Source organism: Squalius cephalus, assembly GCF_949319135.1.
Source record: "Squalius cephalus genome assembly, chromosome: 16".
Taxonomy (NCBI): Eukaryota; Metazoa; Chordata; class Actinopteri; order Cypriniformes; family Leuciscidae; genus Squalius; species Squalius cephalus.
Genome location: NC_137137.1, coordinates 24,904,382 through 24,931,204, shown reverse-complemented (window position 1 = coordinate 24,931,204; position 26,823 = coordinate 24,904,382). Strand labels below are relative to the sequence as shown.

General features: G+C 36.0%; 1 protein-coding gene across 4 annotated transcripts in view; it reads left to right on the top strand.

Annotated features, from left to right (window-relative positions):
* Positions 1 to 6,705: 6,705 nt before the first annotated feature.
* pcsk5b (proprotein convertase subtilisin/kexin type 5b) overlaps positions 6,706 to 26,823 on the top strand; it is a 74,749-nt gene continuing 54,631 nt past the window's right edge. For all 4 annotated transcript variants that reach the window (XM_079897138.1, XM_079897137.1, XM_079897140.1 and 1 more), the window contains exons 1-8: positions 6,706 to 7,237; positions 8,937 to 9,041; positions 10,432 to 10,575; positions 13,557 to 13,700; positions 14,373 to 14,449; positions 21,707 to 21,795; positions 24,973 to 25,145; positions 26,110 to 26,322. In XM_079897138.1, coding sequence (XP_079753264.1) covers positions 7,067 to 7,237; positions 8,937 to 9,041; positions 10,432 to 10,575; positions 13,557 to 13,700; positions 14,373 to 14,449; positions 21,707 to 21,795; positions 24,973 to 25,145; positions 26,110 to 26,322 — 1,116 coding nt within the window. In that variant the 5' untranslated portion in view covers positions 6,706 to 7,066. The remainder of the gene's footprint in view (positions 7,238 to 8,936; positions 9,042 to 10,431; positions 10,576 to 13,556; positions 13,701 to 14,372; positions 14,450 to 21,706; positions 21,796 to 24,972; positions 25,146 to 26,109; positions 26,323 to 26,823) is intronic.

The window sequence follows — 26,823 nt, the reverse complement described above, 5'->3', positions numbered from 1 at the left end:
CATTCAGTGTAACTACAGAATATGGTACGTCCAGAATATGGACGTCCCTCTATTGTCAAATACCATATTCATAGACACCTATATTGGCTAGAGATTTCCTCTGGTGTTTCTGCTGTAATTATGACTACTCTGCTTCTTGATATAGTAATTTAAATTGTTAAATTTTATTATCCTAAGATTCAAGATTCTAATTCTGCATGTTTTTCAATATATACAAAAATATAGGCTACACACACATAGTGGATCAAACCCTTTCATCAAAGTTAGACATGAATTTTGAATACCCGTTCTTTTCTTAAGGCCAACTTTGATGAACTTTTTTGATCCACTTCAAATATTGACTACTGTATTTGTTTAGTCCCTCAGCGCTTAGCGTGTGGTTAATAACACTAGAGGGCGCCAGCATCAGTGTTAGTGTTATGATGGGATGCTGGAAACTCTAACCTAGTTTTTAAATGTGCTTAAATGACACTTTCAGAGTGGGAGAAAGTAACACAGTATGGTTCACAACTATGTAAATACTATATATGTTTAAAACTTCTGTGAGGATATAGTTGAGCATATGCTATATTGCTATGGGTTATAGCCTACCTTGTGCTACAGTAATGGCTAAAGGTTGTTAGGCACAATGTGCAGCGGACTGACTACATTCACAATTAATTCTCAAATGCCTTATTGCTTTAAAAAAAAAAAAACCTTTTGCTGCAAAATATAAATATTAAGGACATGTTAATTTATGTTTTTTTGTAAAAATGTTAATTTAAACATCATTGTTAAGCAAATTTAGAAGATACAGTCCCTTACGCAACAGAACGTTACTAAGGAATACAAATAATAACAGTGATGTCATAGCATTTTATTGTGGAATATATCATGACTGGAAAGTATTGACCAATGAGAAACCAGGATTGGAACTATTCTATAGCATCCTCCATTTCATTTTGCATTATTATTGAAATTAGGTCATTATTTTTCAAGGTGATTTGTATTGTAAAATAAAATGTATGTGCTGTCAAATCGATTTAGATTTTTTTGTATAATATATGTGTATAAAAGCTTATATAAAAGTTTGTGTTTATATATGTGTGTATATATATATACATATATGTGCATTTATAGCATTAAGTTAACTGAGCTTGTCCCTTATAGCTTGTTACCTTAATAAAAATACTTTTAATAAGAAATTGTCATTGTAAGAATAAAAGACGAATAAGGAATAAAGTATTGTGTTACTTTTTTTTTACTCTATTTTTTTTTATATAAGAGAAATATATTTAATATCTTCTGTGAAACGCATACCAAAAAAAACCATAAAATAAATAAATAAATATATATATAAATTTATTGGGATCCAAACAACATTGACTTTCTTTTTATGGTCACAAAAAGGAGACATTTTTCAAAATATTTGTGTTCCACAGAGGAAAGAACGTCATACAGGTTTGGAACGTCATGTGAGCGAGTAAATGAAGACGGAATTGTAATCTTTTTCAATTTTGATGTTTCAACACCACAGGCTACAGCAATGAATTGTTGTCCTTCATCGTATCACACTGCTCCTGTGACCCTCAGATGATGATGCCGTCTTCATGGCTCACGCTATTGTGCATTTCCATCCACTTCAGCATATTTAGTGCCGGCCTGCAGGGTTAATTACTCTGATGCAGTGAGGCTTTGCATTAATTGATGCAGTGTTTGCATTCATTCATTTAATCATTTACTCTGCTATAGCATAAGAGTGTCTGTCAGCTGAATAGCTGGCTGGCTCAGATAATGTAGTCTCTGTGTGTGTGTGCATATAGAGGGAAAATGTTTCTAAGAATGAAGTTGTGTGTCATCCATGCTCTGATTTGCTGAGAATAACAATGATCTCCTGCCAGTGGGACCAGTGAGGGGCTCCCACATTGCCATCAGGGCCACAGAGCCCTTTTTGTGTTGCTGCTGTGTGTTTTCTGGCTGTCCCTCTCCCATATGCAGGTCAATGGGCCCAGCCTGTGTGATGTTTGACTACTGTCTCTTTCATTTCCATCAGCGTTTAGAACGTAAAGTCCTCCCAGCAAAAATTCAATTTAGAGAAGCCATCAAGTAATATAGTCTTGACTGCATCAACCAGTCAAATCATTTTACATGCTGCTGACCCACTTCTCTTATTGCATTTGGTGAGCAAGTGCACAAATGAATAAATGGGTTTTATGCATTAGCTACAGAACTCCTTGTTAGGTGAACTGAGGAGTTACACTGGCAGTGTAAAAATTATAATATGACATTAAATATAATTATAAATATAATTAAACAATAATTTTTGTCAGTACATTTCGGTTGAGGATTTTCTCACTCATGTTGGACAATAAAGGATATTCACTCATAATGAAAGCTCTGTCCTTGTTTACTCACGTTTTTGTTCAAAACTGCATGACATACTTATTAAAACTTACAAAACTGAATACATAATTCTAAGACCTTTTTGACAAATTCTCTCTTCTGCAGAACATAAAATAATATATTTTTCCAAATAACTTTTGTGTTCCAATAAAATAAATAAAGTCATACTGATTTGGAAGGACAAGTAAATGAAGACATCCATTCAAACATCCTAAGGGGGTGAACTTTTTGTTTAAAGTCCCCCTGTAGTCAATAATTGTATCCCTTAAAACTCACTTTGAGCATCAAAATGACATATTTAAACGTTTTTTCCTTGAAAAAAAATTCGTAATGCCTTAAAATAGTTTCAATGTACACCCTTGCCTCAGTTACTATAGGAGGTTCTCTGAATATGCAAATGAGCCCCGCCTCCACTCACTCACACCAGCTCAGCGATCCACTCGTTGACAATCACACGTTGACCTGATTGGTTACATGGTAGTTTGTGACGTCAGAAACACCGGCGATTTCAAACCGTGTTTTTCGAGACTGTATTTGGTTCAGTGCAGTTTTAAGGAGAAAATACTCAGATGGTTTGTCAAAAACATAGCCTATAAAAAAACACATATATAAACAACATTAAAAGCTTGATTTTCACCATAGGGGGACTTTTTATCTTAAATAAATCAAAAGGTTACCTAGTCACGTGACTCTGCTAAATCAGTCAACTCCAACTCAGTTAACCAACCAACCAAAAACTGCAGACTGTTTTAGACTTTCGGGAACTACCCTCAACTCGCCAGACTATATCGGGGCAAAAGTAGTGTAGTGTATTCCAGCCTTTGTAATCTAACTTTGTACAGGCCTACTGAAATGTTGATTAGGCTATTTGTAAAAATATATAAAATTAAACAGGCCTAAATACAAAAAATAATAATACATTAAACCCCTCAACTTTTGTTTTGAACGCCTTTACGAGTTCAAGCCTTAGGGGGGTCAGACCCCCCAAACCCCCATAATTCGCACCCTGGTATAATAATTATCCAGTGATTTCCGCACATTACGTTTGTTTACTCAGCTCTGAAGAGGTGATAAATAAAGGCTTAATTGCAGCAGAAGGAATGCACGCTGGTAACTGTTCTCAGAGAAAGACACTTGAAGGGGGGCGACTCGGGCTCGCAGGGTAATGGCTGTCAAGCGGAATTTGCGCCCCCCGGTAGAGAAGCGACGCGCTGAATGGGGTTGCCCGCAACCTCCGTGAGCTGGGTACTTGATTCCTCTCTAAAATCTCCGCATGTTCCCCCTTTTCTCCTCCTCCCTCGGTGCTTTAAATTGCAATCCTGCTCTCGCGCTCAATGGCGTGTTCATGGGGTGTTTTCGTCCCCCTTTCATCTCGTTTATAAGGACCGTGAGATATTCTTGTCCCTCGTCTGTTGTAGGATTTGACAGCGGCTCCATTCACGGAGAAATTGGCCGTAATTAGTGCAATTATGCTGATTCGCACTTGTACTGCAAACTGAACAGAGCGCGGAGGGATAACCAAAACAAAGATCAATCAATCATGACGTGAATGAGAGCGACGCGTAACGCTCGCCACATAATGATGCCATCAAAAGTATGTCTGGTGACGAGCGGATGCGACTGTGAGAGGAATAATTATAAGCAGCCCACCACCTTAGATCTGTAAGTCACACGTTTATGGACAGAATGTTATGGACTCGACGTAAACAACAAAGCAAACAGTGTGTTTACTCAAGAGCAAGTTGAATGCACAGAAAAACAACTTTTGACTGATGGATGATGCAGTCATATCTGACCAATAAATCAAAAATAAATATCAAACTTAATATGACTGGGCAGTGATTCAGCTGTAGGCAGTCATGCTGATATTCCGTGAATGTTGCTCTAAAATAAAATTAATAAAAGTTAAGTGGCAGTAGGCTATTTAATATTTCAGACCAAAATCTTGGCCAGTTGGTAGGCTATAATGTTTCTCCGCAAAGGAAAAGAGTCCCAAAATAAGCCAAAGCATCAAGCGTTGCGCATGTCACCAATGGCGAACGAACTGTAATAGGCCCATTTCAGAACGCTGACTGACAATAATTATTATAATCGCACTTCGGCTACGTGTCTGCAGCGCACAAGTCGGGTGGATTCTGATTGGCTGTCAATGAATTTATTGTTCATCAGCTGAAAAAAAAAGTCCAACAAAATTGTTCATTTGTGTCGTTATCGTTATTGTTGTGTTGTGAACTTCCCTATTCTTATAGAATTAGAACAATTAATAAAACTTTATAAATTGGTAATCATCTTTGGTAGGCTATCAAGAATGATAACTATAATGATTACTATTCAGATCAATAGATGATTCTATGGAAGCTTGTTTCCGCCACATAATGAAAAATAAAGAAGGTATAGGCCTAGTTGCGACTTTTAATCTCACAATTCTGACTTTTTTTCTCACAATTGCAAGTTTACATATAAAGTCGCAATTGCGAGTTATAAAGTCAGAATTGCGAGATATAAACTTGAAATTCTGACTTTTTTCCTCAGAATAGCATGTTTAGGCCTATATCGTGCAATTCTGACTTTAAAACACGCAATTATAAAGTCAGAATTCTGAGATATAATCTCGTAATTCTGAGAAAAAGTCATTTAATTGTACTTTATTACTTGCAATTGTTTTTATCTATAAAGTCAGAATTGCAAGATATAAACTCGCAATTGCATGTTAAAGTCAAAATTGTGTGATATAAAGTCGCAATTGCAAGAAAAAAAGTCGAGTTTATATCACAATTTTGACTTTATAACACAGATTGTGAGTTTATATCTTGCAATTCTTAGAAATAAAGTCAGAATTGCAAGATAAAAAGTCGCAATTATCTTTTTAAATGTTTTATTCTGTGAAGGAAACAAGCTTCCATTTGATTCTGTTGATTTAAAGTGTGCACTGTGGTTGTTTTTTGTCATTTTAAATGCTCAAGCTCTTTAAAGCAGGATAGATTCTGATTGGCTGTCAATGTTTTTATTGTTCATCAGTTGGAAAAAATCATCCTGAATGTGTTTCCAACTATATCGTTCCTCTGTCGTTATCGTTATCCACACCAACAGACGATAATATTCTGTTTATTTTATGCATGACTATTATATTGCAGAAATTATTGTCTTTGCAGAGGACCTTTGGGCCTTTCAAAATCCAAGTGCAAATGGGCCTTTCAAAATGAAGTGAAAACAAAAGCAGCAAAGCATTCTGTAATCATTCCGTGTTTTCCTACTCCAGGTTTTCTGCACAATGGCAAGAGAAATCGCTTAAATCGCTTAAAGGCTGCATCCTTCGAAGGACTCAGACTTCAAAGGCCACTTTATTCAAAGAGTATAAACTATATAACCGCATCTTAGTAAGATATAAGTCAACATTTGAACCGCTTTAAATCGCTTAAAGACTTAAATGTATTTAAGATGTTTGTACAGCAGATGCTTTCCAGATGAAGCGCTCTTTTATAGACATCTTGCAAATCCGGCCTCAAAATGCGTCCTTCGTTTCCCGTTAAATAAAGGATATACAACAGATGGATCTTTCGCAGCCTTGCCTATCCCAGAATTCATTGCGCGTCAGTGGCGACAGGATATTTTTTGAGAGAAATTGCCGAATTACACTTTTAAATGCAAGTATTGGACTAAATGTAAAAAAAAAAAAAAAAAAACTTTAAAGCGGTTCAGATGTTGTCTTATATCTTACTAAGATGCGGTTTTATAGTTTATACTCTTTATACAGAAATAAAGTGGCCTTTGAAGTCTGAGTCCTTCGAAGGATGCAGCGTTTGAATTGGGACACAGCCCAATTTTGGTTGGAAGGCGATTTCTATTCTTCGTCTGACAGGAAACGTCCTAGAGACGTATTGCAGATGAGCAAACACTCTAAAAAATAGGCTACGTCTTCCAGATGTAAACACGCACATCAATTAGACATCTCTGAGATTTACGCGCTATTTGTCGCGCCTCTGTGATGCAATTGGCCGTCAAATGTGCCCTTCGAAGGATGCAGCCTCTGAATTGGGACGCAGAATTTGTGAATCAATAGTGAAACAACCCAGTGCTGTTATATTAAATTTAAGCACCCCAGTCCATGGCCAATCAAATTTGAAGACTGGAACAAACTAATAAATGTAATACTTGTCATAAAACTACATTTCTGGCCATAATATACAGACAAACCAAAAACTGTATAATCTGTCACCATCTTCACAGAGGTCGCAGCCGGATCTGTGTTGATGGAACGCGGTGTGTCTTTAAGACCCTGCGGAGCCACGGTAACCCCACACGGCTCGTTGTCCGTACTCTCCCGACTCTCTCTGTAGTTATTTGAGGGAGGCGCTAGTACCATATCTCCACTTTACAAAAAAAAGGCAGAAGTAACGGCACTGTCTAGAGAGAACAAATCAAGCCAAAGCAGTGCAAACAGACTCTTGTCTCTCTCTCTCTCTCTCTCTCCGTGGCGTCGGAGTGTGTGCGGCCGATGCGCTGCAGGCTGAAGCGTTCGGAGGCTCGTATCCAGTTTAAATCCTGCGCTCAGCCTCTGTTGAGTATATGTGGAGCTCAAGCGACACTTCTATGAGAATCCCCACTGAACGGCGAGACGAAGTTTGGTTGTTTTCCTGAACCGGGGGTGCTGGGGAGAGTCGAGGCGAGAGAGAGAGGGCGAAAGATGGTTTTGAACAGCCTCCCGTGCGTCTTGGTTTCGCTGTGCTTGGTTTTTTTCTCGTCTTCTCCGTGCAAAGCTCGGATTTACACCAACCACTGGGCTGTTCGGATAGCCGGCGGACCTGAGCAAGCAGAGCATATCGCCAATAAATATGGGTATAGAAACCTGGGCCAGGTACGTGTGTCCTGCACAAATATGTTTTGAAGCATCTCACGTGTGTTATTTCATCGTATTTGCTGTCCAATGCTGTTTCCCATCAGTTCAAGTGTCTTGTCGCTTTGATTGAAGTTCACACGTCAAGGCTGGAAGCCTTTACACAAGTTTCACAGAGTTTTACATGTTGTGTTGTGATAGTTGAGAAAGCTGAATTTATGTTTTATAGATTTTAATCTTCATGGATGTGCATGAAGACTAGTTTTTAGCCCAATAATACCCAGTTTTCAGAGTAAAATCCAGTGAACAAACAGGTCTCTACTGACTGACTCCCAACAACAACAGGTGTTTTTGAAACTTTACTGCTTGGATTTACTATCTTGTATCTGTCTACTATTTTAAAAATCATTTTTAGGTGTACTTCTGTATTTTAAAGCAATAAGTTAGGAACTCAAGCCATGCATGACATGCAGCTTCAGCAGGATTCATGACATGTAACATTCACTGTAACATGCTGAAAATGTTACAAAGGCTGAAAGTGTTACACCTTAAACCTTTCATATGTTTTAATAAAGTGAAATACTTGGTAGTTAAATGTATACATAATGCAGTTGTTTACAGTCAGGTCTGGTTTTTAATTTGTCAAGCCAAGTTTAGTTGAAGTCAAGAACTGCATTATGTGGCATAAAATGCCTTGGCCTCAATCCAGCTTCATCTTCTTTCCGGGAAGCAAGAAAAAGTCTTCATAACAATTTAGTTTAATAATATGTTTCGTTATCCAGTTAGTACTTTGATGGTTAAAAAAAAAATGGCTGGTGCATTTAAATAAATAATAGGTTAATGCAAGTTTATGGTGGAGTCTTAAACTTTGCTCTTTACTGCAACAAGCCCGTATGCCAGATCTCAGATCTGCCATGCATCTAGAGATTTCACAGCAACCGTGTTCAATCTCTGATTTCACAATGTGCTATCTTATCGTTCATCAGCGCTTATTGTGCCAGCTAAGAGTTCCTTCCTCAACTGCGAGGTTGTCACATCCAAAGTAACTACTTATGAAAGCTTAAACACTCCTGAACTTTGCAACTCATCAGACTCATCATGCCCTCCTGTGGGAATCTGCTATAGGATCCTGGAATGTGAGTTTGCCTTTGGAGCCAGTTGTAGCCTATGTGTTTGTGAAATAAAAGAAAGTATAAGATGCTATTTATGAACTCAGAAGTTTGCCCTACATCGTTAATTTTGAAGCAATTGCTTCATAAGCCCATTTGACTGACTGTAAACTGGCAAGGCTTATCATTGGCTTCAAGACTCATTTTTTTTTTTATGGCAGACTTATGTATCCCTATGGAGTACAGTAGTCTGTGGAGAATGTGTCATGGCTGCCTGGTGTTTTCACACTTGTCAAATGAATCTGTTCAGTGGAAAGTGATACAGCCTCTTGAGTAACCAATCTTTCAGTCAATGACATTCTAAATAATTAATGACATAAGCCAGTTTCAACATGTCTGTGGTGAATATTGCTGTAGCTCTTGCCTTTTATTCATACCGATATTGTTACATATTAGATGTACCTGCCCCGATTTGCTCTTTTTAGTTACTAAGTATAGCAGCGTGTTTGGGTTCTTGCTTTGCTACCTGATATTTTGTAATTATTGTAGTTTTTATGTCATGCTTCTTTATTTGCTATGCACTAAATGGCAGTTTTGTGTTGTTCCTGTAGATTGGTGATCTGAAGGACTACTACCATTTCTTCCACAGCCGGACGATAAAAAGGTCGACGCTTTTCAGCAGAGGCTCACACAGCTTCATCTCCATGGAGCCAAAGGTCAGGCTGTCACTATGACAACCCCACACCTGTGTGTTCTATGGTCTATATGGACTCCTGATCTTCCTCATCTATGACTAGAACTCAGTGTATTCCAAACAACTGTTGCTCAACAATGCAAAGCGACTAAATGGTTCCACTCATAAACAATGCTTAGTGTATTCATCAATAATCTTGAAAAGGAGAGTTGGTTTAACACATTGCAAACCTCACGCTGTTGGTTTGTATTGCGTTTTATCCAGAAATGTAAATTGTAATTTGTTTTGAACACATTGTTGTTCAAAACACATTTGATTGTCTTTCTTTTGTGGAACACAAAAGGAGATACCTAGCTGTTTGTTCATGCTGCTCTTTTCCATACAATGAAAATGAATTGTGACCAGGGGTTCAAGAATGGACCAGTCTCCAAAAATGGCAAAAAGACAAAAAAAAAAAAAAAAAAAAAATTCTGCCTTGTAGATTTCAAATCTCATTCACATTTGTGTATTCATTGAAATATGGAGTGTCAAGACATGTCTCTTTAGGTTTGACATCACTGATTTCAACAACCATTTGTGACCCTGGACCACAAAACCAGTCACATGGGTCCATTTTTGGAAATTGAGATTTATACATCATCTGAAAGATGAAAAAATAAGCTAATTGTATATTAATAAACCTAATTGTTAGGAAAGGACAATATTTGGCTGAGATACAACCATTTGGAAATCTAGAATCTGAGGGTGCAAAAAAAAAAATCGAAATATTGAGAAAATCGCCTTTAAAATTGTCCATTTATGTTCGCAATTGTGCTGCATTCACTCACAAAAATAAAAGTTTTATATATTTACGGTAGGAAATTTACTAAATATCTTCATGGAGCATGATCTTTTAATTAATATCCTAATGATTTTTGGCAGAAAAGAGAAATCGATAATTTTGACCCATACAATGTATTTTTGGCTATTGCCACAAATATACCTGTGCTACTTGTGACTGATTTTGTGATCCAGGGTCACATTTGTGTCTCATAACTATTTGCAATAAGTTTTTTTTTTTTATTCAGCAGAGCTGAACATATTCGGTTTTGAAAAACAAAAGAAGGTCATATTTCACCTCAATATTGAAAGGAAAAATTAAGAAATGATTTTAATCCGTGAAGAATGTTGGTACTTTACATTATTAAGAATTTTTGCTTTGTGACATTTTCTTCATAAGTAAGCCTATTTGCCTAAAAAATTCTCATTACTTCAATGCAAAACAACAACAACACTGTTACTATATAGGATGTTTCTCATGATTGTATTCCAGTGTCTTTCACTGAATCAGAAGACTGTTACTGAGAGGGGATTTTGTGAAAAGATGTTGGTGTTTGTCAGTTCCTAAAGGATTTCTTCTCATTCTTTCTCAGGTGGAATGGGTGCAACAGCAGGTCGTGAAGAGGAGAATAAAGCGAGATTATAAACCCTCATATCCTGGTCCTCTACAATCCAGTATGGTCCAGTCCAACTCGATTTACTTCAATGATGCTAAATGGAGTAGTATGTGGTACATAGTGAGTATTCTCAACATGTTGTAAATCGTTCTTGTGAATTGGTTAGGTTGAAAAACACTGGCGAAGTCTTGATCATTGTCATGGTTTGTATCATTTCCCAGTCTACTGCAAAAGAATTGTTCAAGTCAAGTGCTTAACCAAGGTCTTACAGTGAATGATTCATCAAGCACATCTCATTCTGAAAGGAAAAATGTTGTTATTCATTAAAATGTATTTACTTTTTTTTTTTTTTTGCCTTAGAAACAACTTTTCTTTTCTGCTGATGTAAGAAAAGGCACAGGGACAGGGGGTTTTATTCTGTGCAATTTATTTGTGAAGCTTATTTCACAATACATATGATTCCTTCTTATAGCAGCAAGGTAAAACTCTTTGAGTTTGAAACTTTGGGATGAAGACTATTATATTATGATATCATTGTCCAGTCAAAGCATAGACTAACTTAAAATCCTGACCGATAAATTCAAGTCACGTCCTATGTTATTTGCCGCTGAATATTCTAGTCCGCAATACTGCCCATTACAGAATTCAAATGTGTTGCGAATGCTTTCATTAAAGACAATGTTGTGTTTAGTTAAGGGCCAAACCAAGCCAATCTTCTGTTGCTGAAGACGTCTTTTAGCTAAATCGTAATGGCAGGTTGTAAACCTTTGGTGTTTTTAACTAAAACTAATTTGTCAGTTTGAACGTTCAAAGGAAACGATGCCTGTCACACCAGATTAGCCGAGTTTCTACATGTGAAAACCACCCAGAGAGATACATTGAACTTTTCAGTGTAAGCTCTAACATAACTTCTAGCTGAGACAATTTCTGTGAGGTAATTGTATAAACAGGCTCTTGTTTTAAAGGGATAGTTCACCCAAAAATCATGCCGTTCCAAACACGTAAGACTTTCGTTCTTTTTTAGAACACAGATGAAGATATTTTTGATGAAATCTGAGAGCTTTCTGTCCCTTTGTTGACTGCTAAGCAACTATCATTTCGTAAAACTAGTCCATATGAATTGAGTGGTTTAGTCCAAAATTTCTGAAGAGACTCGATCGCTTTATATGATAAACCGATTGCATTTAGGCTTGTATTCACATATAAACACATCAGTTGTGGTAAATGGAAGCTTAAGCATGTTTGCTTATCGTGCGAGAACCAATGAGGTTCGTTCTCGTGTTACGCAGCACGTTTGAACTTCCGCAAGAACCAATGAGGTTCGTTCTCGTGTTACGCAGCACGTTTGAACTTCCGCAAGAACCAATGAGGTTCATTCTCGTGTTACGCAGCACGTTTGAACTTCCGCAAGAACCAATGAGGTTCATTCTGGTGTTACACAGCACGTTTGAGCTTCTTCAAGAACCAATGAGGTTCATTCTCGTGTTACGCAGCACGTTTGAGCTTCTTCAAGAACCAATGAGATTAATTTTCATGTTACACAACATATTTAAGCTTCCACAAGAGATTTGTTCTCGTCGCGTCAAGCAGATTCGGTTGAGCTTCTGTTTATGTTAGCTGATCAATGTTTAATTGTGATTAAAAGACTAATTTCAATCTGTTCATCATATAAAGCTACAGAGTCTCTTCAGAAATTTTTAACTAAAGCGACCAAAAGGTAGTTGCATAGCGGTCCATGGAGGGACAGAAAGCTCAAAAACATCTTCATTTGGGTTCCGAAGATAAACGAAAGTCTTACTGGTTTGGAACAACATGAGGGTGAGTAATTAATGACAGAATTTTTGGGTGAACTAACCCTTTATTAGCTGTCATGTTCCTCAGCTCACGAGAGTCAGTGGTTTGCACATAAACATAAACATTTTGCATGATAAACAGCCATTTAGATTTACCAGAATGTACCAAAGGTTGCACTTTGGCTGCTACCGAAACCTTGATGCGTAGCACACATTGCATCTGTTGTCATCACTTTCTGTCTACGAACGTATTTATAGCTTAGACCGAAACGGCGAGAGTGAACTAAGCGTTTGTTCTCTAATGGGTTTGTTACAGCTCTGTCAATGGTTAATATGGCTCAGATAACATTAATACTTTGACCTGAATGCATCCATTTGGCTCAGGTTTCTCTTGTTGACCCGCAAGTTGTACTTTGGGAGCAAATAAATTTGACTTTCCAGTATGGGGTCTAATTCCAACTCTAGGCCCAATGAAAGTTTACATTTGGTTCCATGTGACGCATGTAATTACAGTGTCTGAGATACGCAAGGAAAAGATGCAGTAATTTACAAAGATACGTTTTAAAAATAATGTTTGCTTTTTACCACATGCTTGGTAACCACATGCTTGATTTTCCAAAAATAGCCTGGATTTTATTCCGGCTGTGACATTGTATTTAGCATGCGTGCTTCAAACACATGGGTTTGAATCCACCCTGTGCTTTTAAAAAAAAATCTATAATAATATTGAAAAGCCTCATACTTAATTTACATTTGCAAACGCTAGCACTAAATTAAGGCAATCCTCCAAAAACACTTTCTATACTCTAATTCAAGAAGTTTGAGGTTTTAATCTTTATTCTAAATGTTCTTATGCTTACCAAGGCTGCATTTATTTGATCAAAAATACTTATCTATTTGAGTATATTTTAAAATGTAATTTATTCCTGTGATTTTCAGCATCATTACTCCAATCTTCAGTGTCACATGATCCTTCAGAAATCATTCTAATATGCTGATTTAGTGCTCAACAAACATTTTCTTATTATTATCAATATTGTAAACAGTTGTGCTGCTTAAATTTTTTTTTTTTTTGGAATCCGTGATGCATTTTTTGTCAGGATGCTTTCAAAAGAACAGCATTTACTTGATATAGAAATCTTTTGTAACATTATAAATGTCTTTACTGTTACCTTTGATGCATCCTTGCTGAATAAAAGTATTCATTTCTTACTCACCCCAAACTTTCAAACATTAGTGTAAGCATACACTATGCAACTCCTCACCTAATTAAACATTTCACGTCCTCATTTTTCTGTGTCTATGCAGCACTGTAATGATAACATCCATAACTGTCAGTCTGACATGAATATCGTGGGCGCGTGGAAGAGAGGCTACACGGGGAAGGATGTGGTGGTTACCATTCTGGATGACGGCATCGAGAGGAACCACCCAGATCTCATTCAGAACTATGTAAGTGTATCTCTGTGTATGTACGGCTGTTCTGCATGGAGTTCTTGCATATTGCATACTCTGCATACTGAATAGTGGTTGCTATTGTTTCCTAATAGTAACAGTTGAAAGTGAAAATAATACATATAAAAACATTCTAAATTGTTGTCACATGACCTCATTACATATGTGTTTAATTCAGCCAGTTAGAATATAATCTTGGAAATAAAAATTGTTTTGCTTGTAGGGATTGTTAATAGCATTTTTAAGTCAATTTTGAAAATATGTTCTGTGTGAACGCCTTGGTTACGGTTTTGACATAAACAATCCATTTTAATTTCATAGAGATATTTTTACTGATACACATTCATTTTTTTTTAAATCACATTCATTTTGTTTTATTAATGTTTCTCTCGGCTCCTCTGAACTATTGGATTTTTCCCCATTGATGGAAAACAATTGAGTCTGTTTGTATTATGACTGTTGTTTTTGTGTTTATATAAGCTCTGTCCTAGAAGCACATGTCCTCTTTACTCTATAAAGGACACACAAAAATTATGTTTTTTTTTTTTTTTTTTTTTCAATATTAGCATGTTTTGTGTGTCCTAACTGGTGCATGAACATAATGGATGGACAAATCCACATTTGAATATGTTCTCATGTGTCTTTTTGTTGCTTTTGATCTGTTTGTAGGATAATGAGGCCAGTTATGACGTGAACGGTAATGACATGGATCCCATGCCCCGATATGATGCCAGTAATGAGAACAAGTAAGAGTGAAGTTCATTACACATGCACACGCTCAATACTTTGTGCATTTCAGGTCATTAAATCCCTGGAAAGGCTTTGTTTGTACAGTCCCTCTCTGTGGTGTGTGCGAATGTGGGTATTTGGCTTCTGATCTGTGCGCTAGTAAGAGTGTTTGGCAAGTTTGTTTGGTGAATGTGGGTTTTTGGAGTTTGCTTTTTGTGTGCTTAAGGGTTTCATAGGTGTATGAGTAAATATGGCGCTTGGCTTGTGTGTGCAAGTAAGTGTGTTTGGCGAAAAGTGATTTTTGTAATTAGCATTCTTTGAGAGATTATGTGCGTGAGTGGAAATGTTGGCTCAAGATCAGTGTGTATTTTGAGGTGTTTGGTGAATGTTGATATTTGGTTTGTTGCATGTATATATGGGTGTGTTTGGTGAGTGGGTGGAGACCCCCATGTGTTTTTGTGGCTGCCACTCACTCTACCAGTGTGTGTGAGCCTGTGCCAGATGGCTCTACAGCTTTCTTGGACCGTTCAGACAGAAAGCTTGGCCTGGGCTCTAGTCCTCTGTGGTGTTGCTGTTTCTGCTTGGAGCTCCAGAGTCTGCAACTGATGATAGAATACCGTTCTGGGTGGTGCTTCCCGAATAACGACGAAACTCGCTTTATAGTACGATACATTATTAAAGAAATCAACTAGCTAGTCATGACTGTTTCCCATAACCGTATTGTTGCAAATTACTGGAGTAATAACTTCTTTTAGAACTTATACGTCTTTATGTTGATCTGTTTGAGTTTATAAAAGCTACTTAAATGTCCTAATTGAACTAAGGCCTAGTCTTGGCTTAATCTAAGCCCTGTCTGTGGAACCAGGCCAATAAGATGCAAATTAAATTTTTATATTTTAGAAATGAAAGATATAAATTGTACTGAATGTCAGCTTGCTTATTTCGCTCCAGATAAGGATTAAGTTCACATGTCATAAAAACAAGAAACTACGCTTCTAACCACAGGTCAAAAGCTTCGTTTCAACCACACAACATTGCAATACTCTTTGGGAATATTCATTGGAACTATAGTTTCGGGAAACACCAACTCTTTGAACTATGTTGATAATGACGGCACTTGCGACCATAAGTTGGCTAAACGCACCCCTAGGTAGTTCAGCCACAAGTGACAATTATTTACTCACTCATTCCTAATTTTATGCTGTTCCTTTTTTCTGGGAGCACAAAGAAGAAATTTTGAAGAATGTTCACAAAGCTCTTTTCCATAGAATGAGCTGCCTTTTCTTTTTTGTGTAAAAAGACAAAAAAGCATCATCATAATTTCTATAATTCAAAAGAAAGAAATTATGTTTTGTGCAGTGTTATTTAAGTATTATTTATTTATAGCTATATTATACAGGGTTCCCAATGGGTCCTTGAAATCCTTGAAAGTTTGTGAATCTTTTTGAAAAGAAGTTCTGAAGTTTTTGAAAATAAACATACATGGATACAGGTCCTTGAAAGTGCTTGAATTTATTTTGTGCTAGAAGTTTTCTGGAAAAAAATCTATATTTCGCCAACACTTCGTGACCTATACATACTAGCTTGCTTGAATTACGTTAGTTATGCGCATTTACGCGTTACGTTAAGTGTTTCCCACGTGAGGTCCCGGTGTTGTACGTTTCCATAAAGTTAACGTGCGGGAATAGGATGTACCGAATATTCTACAGTTTTATGCAAAACAGAAATACGACAAATAGAATATCAGATCTCTGTCAAATGGGCAAAAATAAATGCAAAAAAAAAGAAGCTTTTTTGCATAGTTGTTTGACACATGAAAACTGTAACAATGTATCTTACAAGCTAACACAATGTAACCTTGCTCTCACTTGAAATGTGTCCCCACATTATGTCCTTGAAAGGTCCTTAAATTTGAAGTTAACCAAGATGTGGGAACCCTGTTTTTATGAATATTTGATTTCATAATTTTAAATAAAATTTTAAGATTTTTTTTCTTTTCTTTTTTCTTTTAAGGTTAGATTAATTTTTAGTAATTTTGTTTTGTGCTTTTGTCATTTTAATTAGTTTTTTTATCTTATGATTTAGGTTTAAAACTTTTTTTTTTTTTTTCACTTTTAGTTTGTTCAATTTTAGTTTAGTTTTTTTATTCCAATTAATAATTGTAGTGCTTCATCTTAAAATTATATCAGCTATTTGTCAATATTAGTTTTTCATGTAATATTTCAGCTTTTGAGTTCAGGTTTTTATATTTTTAGCTAACGATAATAATCATTTTATGTGAATAAAGGACCATTTTTTTGGACCATTTTCACTTACAAACGGCACATATCCCACCAACCAATTCACGTTGCAGTAATGCAAAAATCACATTGTTATTTCTGTAATACAAAAACAGGTTTTTATGTAAATGGTAAAATATTATATCCCCAAGTCCACCCTCAATTCTCTATGTCCCTCCTCCAGTCTAAGTCTATAGGATTTCCCCCCCCCTTTATTATAGTCTTAAGAAAGCGATATCACACCTGAGGTAGAATTCATGCCCGTAACTCAAACAGTGTGAGACGAGTTATGTGCTGAAATGTAATACTTATTGCTATGTACAATAGAGTAGTGACTCTTGACTATATCAGCCACCGCTGAATGCTGTATTACAGAAATGCTCCTCAATCCCCCATCTGGAGGTCTCTGCATGTGAGTGCACGTATGCATGAGCGTTTAGCACAACTATTCCTCCTCTTAGTTTACACTTTTAGAAGCCCCATTAGAAGTATTTCCGTGGCCCGAGGAAGAGAGGAGTGTTTGAATCCGTCACTGCTGTCAGGAGGAAGTGTGTGTTGGAGACCAGAGAAGGGAGGTTTAGGTCTGCATGTATAGACACGATGTATAGAATACCATCCACCTCCTGTAGCAGCTTCTTCTGTCTCCGTGAGGATTCCAGCACAGAAAGTTCAAAAGTTCTCACCCAGACAGGAAGTATAGACAACATAACTATTTGGCAGTTAACTCCTTTGAATGAGGCATATTCTACTTTCGCAGCACGACATCTTTTCCTTAACGTCTGTTCATAGTTATTCGAGATTATTTGCAATAATCGACATTCAGTTTTATATAACTTCTTAGCGTGAATTAAAAAGGCTGTTTTTGCTACTGTAGCTTTAAAGAGTTACATATGCAACTGAACTCTTTTATGATTGGTTAACGTCTGAGTACTGCTGTAGGTCATAAGGCACATTTACACTGCCCAGACCATTAAAAAAAAAAAAAGTGTTTAAAGAATAAAAAAAAGTTTCCCCCTAATTTATTTAATAAACAATGGAATAATAAATAACAATAATATTAGTGGTAGTAGTAGTAATTAACACTAATAATAATAAGAGGTTTGTATCTAATAAAAGCTTTAAAAATATTTATTTTAATAAAAATGTGTTTTATTCTCTTATTTCTGATTTAAGATCATTAAAAATATATATATTTTTAAAACAATTTCTAATTTCTTATTGAATAATAATTGAATAAATATGATTCTTAATAATTTAATATATAAGGTAATAATAATAACAACAACAATAATTATAATAAATGTTATTATTTATTAAGTTAGAGCCTTTGAGAGCTTCCTTGCTCAAAGAAGAAATAAAATATGGGTCTCTTTTATGTTGCTGAATAATGGTTGTGACCATTTTCAAAAATATTTTTTCTTTATGCCCCCTTCTCCCTTCATACTAAAAAAAATATACTGGTCATTTAGTATTTTTGGTTTATTCAGTTCCCCTGTTGTTTGGCGTCTATCCTACACAAGCTGTTGATCTTTTATGTGCTGGAATGTTTTGTGTTGGTTCCTCCGCTGATAGTTTGTGTAATGTGAGTCTTTATTTCCCTGCGGTGGGTTTTGGCCGTGAGCTTCACCGCTGGAGGTCGTTCTGACTGATGCTGGACTTTTGAGCTCCAAACTGAGGGTGTATTGTAAATAGTGCAAGTTCATATATCTCACAGATGAAAATGGGCTTTGCACTAGACTTTCAGTGGAACTGCAGTTTATTGACCCAGTCTGACCTTTAAGCTGTATGTCAAATGTGCAGCACTTCCCTTGTGTGTGTGTGTGTGTGTGTGTGTGTGTGTGTGTGTGTGTGTGTGTGTGTGTGTGTGTGTGTGTGTGTGTGTGTGTGTGTGTGTGTGTGTGTGTGTGATTGTGTATTTTCTATATGCTTTATGGGTTTATGTATTACATATAATATGGTTAGCAGTTTTTTGTTCTTTGGTTTTGTAGGAAACGTTTCAGTGTCTTGAGCGGTTCTGAAAATGCTTGAATGCTCTGTTCAGGTGTGGTGTGTGTTTCTGGTTTTCTCATTGACATGTATTCTGCTAGCAGATGTGACTTAGTGTCACGTAGCAGGGTTTTGACAATTCGGCGTTTCACTCCTTTTTATTTAACTATTTTATCTTTAATATTAAAGATAAGAACATATTAGAGATAAGATACTTTTTTTCCGATACAGTTGATGTAATAGCATTCAAGTAAGAAAGGTGATAAACAAATGTAATAAAACAATATATAGACACTCACTGCATGAATTAAATATATTTTGATTCTTATTAAAGCTACTGAAGTTATTCTGTCGAGAGCAGCGAGTGATTTTCTCCTAGTCTTTTGTTGTTTGGCTAACATTAAGGGCACAAGCGGCAGCAGGTGTTTGAGGCTACTGTTACTTTAAGACCGTGTTCTCTAATCTAATATAGGGCCTGTTTACACCTTGTCACTTTATGCATTTTCTCTGATCGATATATAGCTATCTTATTGAGAAAAGACCAGGTCTAAATACGCTCCGAAATGCTTTTGGAGGTGGTTTGAGACTCATTCCAAATGAAACTGGATAAGTGTAAATGCATTTGGTTGTTGGAGCCACATATGTAAATTTTTAGCCTCCCAAAATGGTAAAAAAAATAAATGTGTGAGAGCGTTTTATAGGCTGTTTAACATGTTATATATAGCCAGATATGACAGGGTGATATGCAACTGAAATTTATCAAAAAGAGATCCAATAGTTGGCATAAATGGTTTCTCTTTTTGGCAGCTTTATTTTTCAGGTCAACTATTGTCTTGGCAGAGCAACAATGGCCTTGTTCCATCTACATATTGCATATTTACTATCAGGAAAAAAGCCTCCCATATGTACATATTTGATTGGATTGTGATATTTAAATTTAAATTTATTTTTAAGGAAAAACTTCTGGTTTTCAGCATGAAAACAGCCAAAGATGATGGCATGGCATTAAAAAATTAATAATCTACTTATTTTTGTGTCAATTTTGGGTTATTGAATAATGTGCTTTAAAAAAATGTATGTTTGATTGAGGTGGATGCAGTTTTTAATAAGAAGATAAGCATGTAGTAATAGAAACATTTCTAGAATAAATTCTTTGATATGCGTAAAAAAAAAAGACATATGAATGAATAATTCACTCCAATTATTAGTTAGTAAACAATCTCTTGCAAACATAAAAAGGCGCTTGTCTGCGTGCTCTAAAAAATCCTTCTAAATTTCAAATGTTTAATTGCAAATAATAATAAAAGAATCGCAGGTTTGGTAGTGGCTACGACGCTGCTTGTTCAAAAACTGTTTGAGAGAGATTTATTAATTCTGTAAATTAAATTATCTAAAACATGGCTAGTTTGAATAATCTTGTTAAGCAAGGTAGTTAAACTGTTGACATTTATAACTAGAGACCTGGCTCCCATGAGTATTGAGGCTTTTAAAGTAATGCAAGGATAGACATTATGTATGTATAACTGGCTCTATGGATGGAAACATAAAGTTGGGGTGAAATTTATTGAAGTTTTTTTTTTTTTGCCAGTAGCCTTTAGTTTACATTACAGTCATAAACCATGATTTGCTACTTCCTATTGTAAGTCACCGGCAGTTGGTATTTATAATTTAGGGGGAGAGGAAGTTTCAGTCTAGAGAACATTTTATTCAACATACATTGCTCATCCCTGCGAATTACATTTGTTTTGTATGTTAAATACTGTAGGCTAATTTTGTTAGTGTCTAGTAGTAGTGTATAGATGGTCTAAAATCCATAAAACTCCAATTTTGACATCATTGTGTTTTTTAATGTCTTTATACACTACCGTTCAAAAGTTAGGGATATGTTGTTTTTTTTTATAAACAAAGGAATTGTTTATTTTATTCAGCAAGGAAGCATTAAATTGATCAAAAGTGACAGTAGAGACATTTATAATGTTACAAAAGATTTTTGTTTCAAATAAATGCTGTTCTGAGACTGGAGTAATGATGCTAAAAATTCAGCTTTGGCATCACATGAGTAAAACAGTTACTTTAAATTGTAAAAAATATTTCACAATATTACTGTATTGTATTTTTGATCAAATTTCTACCGCCTTAATGAGCATAAGAGACGACTTTTCAAAAACGTTAGAAATCTTGCCGACCCCAAAACTTTGACTTGAAGAGAAGTGGTCATTCTTTGCGGATTTTATCACAGATTATTTCCTATTAAATGTCACATGACCTACATCAGAATTAGACAATCATTGGAATAGTTTTAGTCGGGAGTCATTGGATTGGCGTTGGGATCTGGCACACAGGCCACCTGGGAGTTCCTCTGGCCTTTTGACCTATTGACCTTGTAAATGTTTATGGTTGCGATGGTGACCGAACCCTGGTCTCATCCCAGAATCTGGTGCTGCTGTGGATCTTTACAATCTTTGTTTCTTTTTCTTTTTGTTTTCTTTTTTTAAATTGCTTAGATTGGAGACTGTGGTTACCATGGTAGCGTGAGTTTTTCAATGCAGCTGTTCACTGCTGGAGGTTCCATAGCCGAATCTCTCTCTGTCTCTCTCGCTCTCTCTCTCCATCTGTCTGTCTTTGTCTTTAGTGGATGTTTTAGTGCATTTTTTTGCTGATGATTTGTGTTAGGTTTATGTGGGTTTAGTTTGGGCCAGGAATGTATCCACGTTGCGTCTGAAGCAGAGGAACCGCTCAAATGTTTTCCTTCAATATCTCAAATATTTAGCCACTGTGTTTTAGCTTTGCTGGCTGTGGAAACACATGTTTAGTTTCAGCCCAGCTGTTTCAGTCTCTCTCTTCGGTTTCCTGTCCACTTTTTGCGTTCCTTCTGTAGTGAGTGTGTGTAATAGGTCAGCAACAGGGCCTGTGCTTGCGTAAGGGTCTCCAGTTTTAGTTTTTTTTGCAGTTAGTGAATGTGTGTATTGAGTGTGTTACTAACACTAACATCTTATGTGTTCTGTTCAGGCATGGCACGAGGTGCGCTGGCGAAGTAGCAGCGTCCGCCAACAACTCCCACTGCACGGTGGGCATTGCATACAACGCCAAGATTGGGGGTGAGTGTAGCTGGTGTCTGATTTAGACCCACTACTGTACCTGGGAATTCTGCCTTTTGTTCGTTCTCGCACAAAAACGTGTACATGCAGTACCACAGAATAGTTGAGTCACCAGAACTATGAAATTACACAAAATCAGAATGTGAATAGTTAGGGGTTAAACAGATCGTAGTTGATCTGTGATCCGCACGGACCAGGCCCCACGGTTCGGCACGCATGTGATTCGCGGATTAATTGCAAAGTTTAACTATCATAGAGTGAAAGTTGCCAGTTTACACATTCAAGTGATTTTAAACCATTCTAGCACAAGAAGAGGCGAAAGTGAATTCAATTCGGTACTCACAGCCGCACACACTGAGAGGCGTGTTTCAGATAGCTTGTGAACACAGAATTGATTCCTCTTTCACATCTCCTTGCACTTGAACGGACACGTACACAAAAAATGGTCAAAATGCCCAAGTATTCTCATAAACGCTGTCGTTAATGTGTTTTTCAGTAATAATGCGATTAAGGTGTTTACATGCCTGTTTATTTCAAATCGGCATTCATCTCATAGTTTAATGCGAATTTGGTTCTACGATTAGGAGCTTAATCGCATTAGTTTGATCGAGGTAAAGTTTAATTACAATATTGCCAAAATCCCATTACGCACTGATTGAGTAAGAAATCAGATGTGTATCATTATATTGGATCTTGCATTAGGTCTTAAAATGACAGAAGCCTATAAATACCTGCTGCTGTCTGTAATTAATAATAACTTTATTTTCTATAGCGGCTTTAAGGGAGCTTCTCAAATCGCTTTATAAGGTAAATGTACAAGGAAAATCAACAATAGTATATTGGTGTATTAAAACAAGAAGAAATCAACAATGTTACCACAATCAACAATAAGCTAACTTAAAAAAAATGTTTTCAAATATGTTTTAAAAATCTTAAGAGACTGTTCTTCCTGAATTTCAACTGGAAGTTGGTTCCACAACCTGGGAGCAGCTCTAGAAAAAGATCTGTCACCCATGGAACATAACTGTGTTTGATCGACAACCAAAAGACCATGCTAAGAAGAGAGAAGACTTTGATTTGGAATATATGGTGTGTTAAAAGCTGAGATAAATACTCCGTGGCCAGTCTGTTAAGTGCTTTGTGTGTGAGCATAAGAACTTTAAAATCAACTGGTTGCCAGTGCAATGATTTCAAAATAGGAGTAATATGATCTCTTGTGTTGGTCCTGGTTAAAATTCTAGATGCAGAATTTTGAACACACTGTAGCTAATTTAGAGTATTCTTAAAACTCTAATAAGAAGCGCATTACATTAATCAATGTGAGTAAAAACAAATATATGAATTAACTTTTCTGCAACTGAAAAGCATGGGACTCAATTTTGCAATACCTCTAAGATAAAAAAAAGAAGTTTTTACAACATTTTGTACATGAGGGTCAAATATCATCAAAGGATCAAAGATCTCTCCTAGATTCATAAATGTTTCCTGAAAGTCAAGTACAGAACCATCAATGATAAAAGGTGTTTGGCCAGCCTAGTGGAGCTGATGAGAAGAACCAATAAACATGACCTCATTTTTATCACCATTGAAACTTATTAACCTAAATTTACCACTAAAATTATTAGCCATCGATCATTTTTATCTCAGAAATACATTTAGTAAGCAATGAGACTCACTTTGTTCATGTTTACAATGAATATAGATCTGTGTGTCATTGCATAAAAGTGATACTTAATACCTAGAGTTCATAAAAGTTGGCCAAGCGGGAATAAATAAACACTAAAAAGGAAGGGTCCTAAAATTGAGCCCTGAGGCATGCCAGTTGAAACTGGTCCAAAATCAGACCTGTGTTCCACTAAATGGTGCCAAAACTACCAAAAACTGTTTCAAGGTGATGAAGTTTGATCCACAGTGTCAAATGCAGCACTAATGTCAAAGAGAATAAGAATAGTAGGAGATCCAGCATCAGAGGCCAAAAGTAAGTCAATAGTCATTTTAACCAGGGCCGTTCAGTGCTATGATATTTTCAAAAACCAGATTGAAACTGCTCAAAAAGATTACTAACAGAAAAGTGATTATGCAACTTTAAAGCAACTACACGTTCTAAAGTTTTTGCCCGGAAGGGAAGATTTGAGATAGGTCGATAGCTATTTAAATGATCCAAATCTAAGTTTCGCTTAAATTTTGGTCTGTGTCATTAATGTTAATCAAACAACAAAACACAGCTTTAACAGATATTAAACCATATTTAATTTATACAGTGAACTCTTTTGTTATTTTACTTTTAGGCCTAGTTATTACGTTTCTGTACCTGAATACTAGATTTAGACCTTACTTTGTTTCTTACTTTGTTATATTGTATTTATCTATGCTTGTAATTAGTGTTCTAATTAGTGTTATTTGTTCTTGTTTTTTTTTTACTGACTTTTCACTTGCCTTTAATAATGTTTGAATTTTATTAGTTAGGCTAGTAGTTTTTGATGTGGTATCAATGTTTTTAAAGTGTGCCTTAAGTAATAAATGGAAAGAAAAGTTATATTTGTGCCCCCATAATATTTATTTGTTTTCTTGCTGATCCGAACCCTGTTTTGTGGTTCGTTGACCACAAAATTATGTATTACATAAATGTATGTTAAATTATGTTTATATATCAATACATTTTGATATATTTAATGACAATGGAGTATCAATAGAATATTAACAATATTTGGGTTGTTGAAGTCAACTAAATTAATTTTGACCCATTTAAAAAAAATTTAAAGTTGGAACTTTAAATCAATTTTACAGCTCCATCTTTCACATTTAATCTTTAACATATTTTAACATATTTTTCAACTTTAGCATATTTTTCATCAATATTTTTTGGACATTAAGACATGTCCATTTAAAAATGTTACAGCTTTTATAAACTCACTACTGTTAAAAAGTTTGGGGTTTGTAAGATTTTTTTTTTATTAATTTTATACACAATGTGCTCACTATTTGATCAGATCTACAGGAAAAACAGTTATTATCTTCTTATTATCAGTGCTAATTAATTTTTTTCCCTTGCTTCTTTAATAAATGGAAAGTTCACAAGAACTGTAAATTTTGAGCAATTTAATGCATCATTGCTGAGAAAAAGTATTAATGATCTTCAGTGTTTTGTATAAGGTTAACTTTCGGCTTGTCCTGCAGGTGTCCGCATGTTGGACGGGGATGTGACCGACATGGTAGAGGCCAAATCACTGAGTCTACACCCTCAACACATAGATATTTACAGTGCCAGCTGGGGTCCAGATGATGATGGCAAAACCGTGGATGGGCCCGCTTCCCTCGCCAGACAGGCCTTTGAAAACGGCATCAGACTGGTAAAAACAATCACGGCATATACATAAAGTTCACGTAAAGTTCATATGAAAAGTGTGTTATGTTTTTCCTGCAAGTAAAAGTGTCTTTTTCCATATGGTGTGGAGTTCATAAATCAGGAAGTGTAATTTTCAGGTCATCAGTCACGTCTCTTCAGCAGTCTGGCCCACCTAGGGTGTTTTTCTTTCCTTGTCACACCCTACCACCTGCTATGGCAGTGAACTTTAGGACGTGATTTTAGTTTATCTTCCCCGAGCCATGAGTCACAGTCAGTAATTGGCATGTATCCTGTGCCAAAGGTGTGTTTGGAGTGGTTTAGGCGTGTTTCAGGTGTGCGAGACTCATAGACAATACTGGTGTCAATAATACTGGTCTCAGACTGGGCTGGGGGATATTAATGCCTGAAGATTATATCGTCCTGATCCCATTATCTGAATTCAATGAACATTTCAAATAAATTTTTTTAGTAGTATAACCAATATTGTTGTTGTTAACTAAAATTAAAAGTATTAAATATAATTTAAATTTAAATAAAACTTAAGTAATATATAAATATAAAAAATGATTAAAAACTTAAAAACAAATTTAGGCTTAATTTAAATTCATGCTAATTAAAATAAAAAATGACAAAAGCACATCACACAATTATTAAAACTTAGTAATATTAAAATAAAAGCATGAAAGCTGAAAATTAATAATAAACGCTTATTTGAAATAATAAGAAATGCTATAATAGTATATTATAATACAAAAAAATAACATTGAATATATATATATATATATAATTTTTTTTGTAAAATTTGATCCCCACAGCCATGCTCACCATTGTTCTCTTAAGCATAAAGCCCAGGTTGTTCCTGAAGCATGTTCCTGTAATAAGTGTACTGTAAATAATCTTTTTTTTTTTTTAAATAGCACCTATTTCACATTTAACACAACATGTTCACTTATGGTTTTTGCTCACAGGGCAGGAAGGGACGGGGCTCGATCTTTGTTTGGGCATCAGGAAATGGTGGTCGGAGTCGAGATCACTGTTCATGTGACGGCTACACCAACAGCATCTACACGATCTCCATCAGCAGCACGGCTGAGAGCGGCCGCAAGCCCTGGTATCTGGAAGAGTGTTCCTCAACCCTCACCACCACCTACAGCAGTGGAGAGAATTACGACCGTAAAATCGTAAGTTACCTAAATAATGCATAAAACTGCAACTAGATCTTATGCACTGAGTAGACCTGCTTTTTTAGAAAACAGGCCTGTTGCTGGATTAGCTTTAAAGTCACCATGTTTCTAGAATTGAACCGCATCCTAACCAGGGAGAATTATGTTGTGAAGACAAAATGATGTGTTTTAGTTGAGACTGCTCAATGATTCGTTCGAAAAAAATAAAAAATGCATATTTATTTTCACAGGCTTTTTTGTTCTTATTTAGCAAGGATGCCAATAATTCTGACGTCTAATGCATTTTGATGTATTTCTTTGGGCATGTGTTTGATCCGCTTTGTTGGTCACTTTGTCATGAGACTGTCCTGGTGTTAACTGCTGTGGTTTACACAGCCCACACACACTTATACACACTCCTCTGAGAGTTACAGACCGACAGTTCTTCCTTGTCTTTCAGCTTGTCTCAGAGTTACGTGTGAAATTCCACATTGACTTTCAAACTCCTTTCCCAATACA